Genomic DNA, 5,159 nt, shown 5'->3' on the forward strand with positions numbered 1-5,159 from the left:
CTCTTTGCCCTACTGTAGTTTTATTGCAACTAAAGCATCCAGCCAAAGGAGGAGAGCAAAAGAGATTGTTTTTCCTAAGCTATGATCAGGCCCCTAACTCCTCAGGGGATGTGGAAAAGGGAATTAAAAGGACCACAAAATACAAAAGCAAATCAAGGCGTAGGGGAAAGGCTGGTGCAAGGGACAGCCTTCCTGTGCCTGGCCATCCGCGGCAGCCAAGGCAGGGTAAGGGTGTCCCTCGGGCGTTCTGGGATGTGCCTTCCCCATGGCTTTCTCCCAGGTGCTGAGAAGGAGTTCAGATTGTCTGCCAGGGTTTGCCAATGGACTGGATGTGCTCCTTGGCCTTCAGCCGCAGGGCGGCAATGCTGGTGTTGCGTGGGTCTGCCTCATCCAAAGGGAACTTGTCCACAAAGGTGGCCCCACACTGATAAGGCGGCGGTGGCCCCATGGCCCCCAGGGGCTGCAGCGTGTGGGTCACTGCTGGAGAGTTCAGGAAGGGTGGTGGTGTGTAGCTGCCAGGCAGGCTCTGCGGCGAGGCCACGAAGCCAGGCAGGCTCTGCAGGGCTGTGCTGCTGGGCACCGGTGGGCTGAGCCACGTCTCCAGGGGCAGGCTGCTGCTCAGAGGACCCATGGGTGTTGCCTGAGGTGAGCGGTTGAATGAGAGGATGGGCGAGTCCTGCAGCTTCATGGAGGTCACCTCTAGTTTCTCCTGCCGCCTCCACTTAGCTCTTCTGTTCTGAAACCAAACCTGCAAGCAGAACTGTATCAGCCAGGACCCAGGTGGTGGACAGAGGCTCGCCCCTGGCTCCAGCAGTGCACACAAAACAGAGCAAAGGAAACACGCCTTTGCAAGCTGGGGCAGAAGGGAACCTGGGGGGCTCAGGCGTTCCTCCACGACCCACAGCCCTGCATTCGGTGAAAAACAGTCCCGCAGTGGAGCAGGCCCGCCCATCCACCCGCCACTGCCCTGGCACAGAGCGGGTTCAGCGGCCCCGGGCTGGGACGCACTACTCAAAGGGCGGCAGCAGCGACGACGCTGCTGCTGGACGCAGGTCGATCCCGAGCCCCGCGCTGTCCCGCCGACCGGGCCGGACAGCGGCTGTGCGGCAGCCGTGCCCAGCGCTTCAGTGGGGCCCCGAGTGTGGCCGGAGCCGTAGCCCCGACTGTGGCCGGAGCCGTAGCCCCGAGTGTGGCCAGAGAAGTGCTGCGGTCACGGGCCCGCGCGCCGCATCGGGGTTGCTCCGGCCACCGGACCACGGGGCTGCGCCGAAGCACGTCGGGCCGGGCCGTGTGTGGCTTCCCGGCGCCGCGGGTCGTCGGGGCCGGGCCGTCGTGGGGGGCCGGATCGGGCGTTACCTGGACACGGACTTCAGGCAGATTGACCTTCATGGCCAGCTCCTCGCGGCTGTACACATCGGGGTAGTGGGACTTCTCAAAGGCACGCTCCAACTCGTGAAGCTGGTACGTGGTGAAGGTGGTGCGGTTTCGCCGGTGTTTCTTCTTGGGCTGTTCCTCTTCTGACGGCTTCCTCTCCCCGCTGCTGCCAGCGGGCAGCTCGGGGCTGGTGCTGCCGGGACAGTACGGCTCTGCGAGGGGAAGACAGGAGGGTCACCGGCGGGATCTCCCCGCAGGGCTTGCCCGAGAGTGTGGTGGGGAGTGGTGCCCACCCATCCACCCCGCGGGACCCCGCGTTCGTCTACAGCGCTCACCTTGGAAGCGCTCGGCGCGGCCCTGGGGTTCGGCTGGCGGCGGCTCTCCGGGCATCTTGGGCAGGCAATGCCGGGGACCCCGCCGGTCCGCCTCCTTGGCGCTGCCGTCGGGCGGGAAGGCGCCCAGCAGCCCGTCTTCCTTGGTGAACCCCAGGATAGCCTCGATGCTGTGCAGCCTCGAGGGGTTTCCCCCGGGGCTCCGCGCCGCCGGGGCGGCCAGCGAGAAGGCGCCGTCGGCCATAGCGAGCGGGGCGCCGGGCGGGTGCATACTCCGCCGCAGCACTGCGGTCTCACCCGGCTTCCGGGCAGCGCGGGCAAGTCTGGCACGGTGTCACCGGGCGTGCTGGCCTCCTTGGGGCGGGGGAGGAGTGCCGGGGGGCGGTAGGCAAGAGGGAAGGCGAGGCCCCCGCGTCTCTTCAGCACGGAGGGGGAGGCAGGGCATCCCTCGGTCCCCGCCGGCCGCCCCGCCCCTCCCCGCCGGCCCCGGCCCCGGCCCCAGCCCCAGACGGCGCCGGGCGATGCCATCCGGGGCCCCCGAGGCGGGGCGGGGCGGCCCCCGCTGCAGGCGAGAGCTAGCCCGGGCCGAGCGCCGCGGTTGGAGCTGCGGGGCAGGGGCAGCACTGTCAGGAACCGCGGTGGGACGGGCGGCGAGAGACGTGCCGGGCACGGGGGGACAGAGCCGGGACGGCGGGAGCCGCTGCCGGGGGCGCGGTAAAGGGAGCTCAGCGAAGGGGACGGAAAGGGGCGGGAGCCCGGGGGTGCCGGGCCGGAGGACAGCGGGTCCCCGGCGCTGCCCCGAACTGTTCGGTGGCTCTCGGAGCCTCGCCGCATTTCTCTTGCTCGACGGCTGCAGCCCAGACTCCTCCCGGACGGTTTGTTGGTGCTTCGGTTTCACAGCGGCCGCTCGAAAGCTGCCCCGCGGGACGATCCGCGGCCCCGGCCCGACTCAGGAGCACTGGGGTAAACGCCGCTGCGCTGGTGCTCTGCGGGACATTCGCCCAGCGCCCGGTTGCCTCCAAAGGCATTTCACAGACCAGGTGCTTGTGGGCAGGATGGACGCAGGAGGCGGACTCAGCCTTTCAGACTTCACAAACCCGAGGAAGATCTAAGCAATATTTGTGAGAAAGTTTTCCAGCTGCTGTAGGACAGAGCCTGTGAGAAGAGCTGATCCTGTACCCTGTACTCCATGGTGCGAGTGGGGTTTGGAGTGTAGCAGGCAGGGCATGGCTTCATGGGGAACGCACAAAGTGTTTTTGGAGGTGAGGCAGGGGAGCCAAATCCCACACATCACTTTACACTTGGCTTGGTGGAAGATGTGGACCCACCATAGGGGGTGGCCCGACCGACCAGGGTAGGACCGACGAGGTAACAGCATCACATCTGCATCGATCTTTTCCTTGCTTCTGTCTTTCTGTCATTTTATCACTTTTCACACTAGCATTTCCCAGTTCCTCTGAGGCACCAGCTACCTTTTGTCACAGTTTGTTTACATGACAAACCCAGTAACATCTAGAGTGGTTTTCAGCCTACACTTAGCTACGAAGATACTTCCATTTGAAGCCTCAGGAGAGTGTATGTGAAGAAAAAACACCACTGCTGCTGCTCGTTCTTCCAGATATATTAGCTAGTCTAATAAGTATGACCTTTCAATGAATTTGCAGTTTTTTAATTCCCCTTCTGCCCCAACTGGCTCCATAACATGTAGATTTTTCCAGAGAAATCACTTCAAAGATTAGCAGTGCTTGCTTCCAGTGTCCACACCTTTTGCAGGTTTATGTTCTGATGTCCCAAAGCTGATTTCTTTTAGGAGTGCATGGCTTCTCCTAGCTCCAGGTGAGGTTTGCCTTCACTGACTGCTGGGGGGGGGCGGGGGTTGGTTTGAGGCCAAAAGAACTCAGATGTCCGTTTGCACAGAGGGAAGAGGCCAACAGAAGAGACAAGAAAAGGTTAGTGTAGCTTTTGTGGACACTATAAAAAGCCAGTCAATACCATTGTAGGGACATTGGAGGCTACTCAAAGCAATCAGCCAGGGGTCATTGTGTTCCTTTAATCTACATGTGTGTTTCTCAGGAACTCTATTAGTGAAGATGAATGAACTGTGCAATGTTCCTAATTTCTTCTAATTTGAAGCTGGGGGTTTATAGCACTCAAAACCAGCACAAAACACACCTGTCCCTCCAGAAGTCCTGGGCAAAAATGGGAATCAGTTTTACTTGTTGTAGCTAAGAAATACAGGAATGTGAGATGAAGGAGCAAAAACCCTTTAGTTAATGCCATAAAGGGCATTCAATCCTTGCACAGATGCAGCTTTTGGGGTACCTGTCAAAGTTGTCAGTTATAGGGTAAATACTCGATTTTTTTTGCTGTAAATCACAATATGAAGGCAGCCAAAAATCCTTCCAGCTCTGCAGCAGGGCGCTTGACTCCCACACAAGAGACCTTCCTTCCTGACAGAGAAGGCTCTTCTTTCCTCAGCGGTAGAATACTCTGCTTGTGTTTTCCATAGCTACGTTTGTCACTGTAGCATCCTTCTTGAAGGCGAGTGGAATTGCTGAAAGAGGAGACCACTCCCTTGATCCCAGTTGGAAAAAATATCTGAAGAAAACCCATAACCCTGTAGCGGAGGAGAGAGAGCTCTGACTCTTCCACCTCTAGATCTCTGTTTTCTTTCTTGCCATGCTTCAGGCATGTGTGTCACTGTGTGACACACATGAGGCATTACAGTGCTCCAGGGAGGGAAGAAGTCTAATGGTTCTTCTGATTACACAGAGGGTTTAGATAGGCAAAAAATGGTAACTGAACATTTTCCTTTGGGTCTGATATCCTGTCAGTTGAATCTCTTGCAGCTCTCTGGGATACGTATCTTATTAGTATGAGCTTCAGAAACTGATCTTTGGTACATTACAGCTTTGCAAAGACCATTGACCTTTGGAAACTTCTGGGGGCAACCAGAATCAAGTTTAAGAATACTCATTAGGGGATGAAATAGGCAGGGATTGTTACTTGCCTTTCCAAGGAAGTAACAAACTTCCTTTTCCCATTCCATCACCTTTTTTATTTTTTTGCAATGCATTATTAAAATTTCTGCTGAAGTTATGCTTGGAAGGTAACAAAAGTTCTCAAGATGGACAATTTGTAAAGTGCAGCCATCTGCTGTACCTCCTTCTTGTACATGTACAGTGAAGACTAAAGGGAAATGTAGTCACTGTTGAGACATACACATGGGACGTGGTTTAACACAATGAAATCAGCACCATAAAATGCCACAGATTCCTTCCTTCCTTTTCTCCTGCCTTTTATGTCCAGGTGAAATAATTACTGCCTTGCAGAGCAGAGATTTGAAGCTGAAGTCATGCTGCAGGAGAGACATCACTCTCCAGACCAAAGATGTGCAGCAGGGAGGGCCTCCCTGAGAGATAAATGGGGCTTCCAAGGTCAGACTGCAAATCA

The 5,159-nt window shown here is 57.2% G+C and overlaps 1 protein-coding gene across 2 annotated transcripts; it reads right to left on the reverse strand.

Annotated features, from left to right (window-relative positions):
* Positions 1-295: 295 nt before the first annotated feature.
* LOC131591899 (retinal homeobox protein Rx2) lies at positions 296-1,977 on the reverse strand. 2 transcript variants are annotated; one of them, XM_058863013.1, is made up of 3 exons: positions 1,719-1,977; positions 1,357-1,586; positions 296-748 (listed from the first exon to the last, which is right to left on the reverse strand). In XM_058863013.1, the coding sequence occupies exons 1-3, from the start codon at positions 1,975-1,977 to the stop codon at positions 296-298; spliced, it is 942 nt and encodes a 313-aa protein (XP_058718996.1). The 2 variants fall into 2 exon arrangements, with proteins under 2 accessions (XP_058718996.1, XP_058718995.1); XM_058863012.1 differs by having other exon boundaries at positions 1,710-1,977.
* Positions 1,978-5,159: the final 3,182 nt, after the last annotated feature.

The sequence above is a fragment of the Poecile atricapillus genome, chromosome W (genome assembly GCF_030490865.1).
Source record: "Poecile atricapillus isolate bPoeAtr1 chromosome W, bPoeAtr1.hap1, whole genome shotgun sequence".
NCBI lineage: Eukaryota > Metazoa > Chordata > Aves > Passeriformes > Paridae > Poecile > Poecile atricapillus.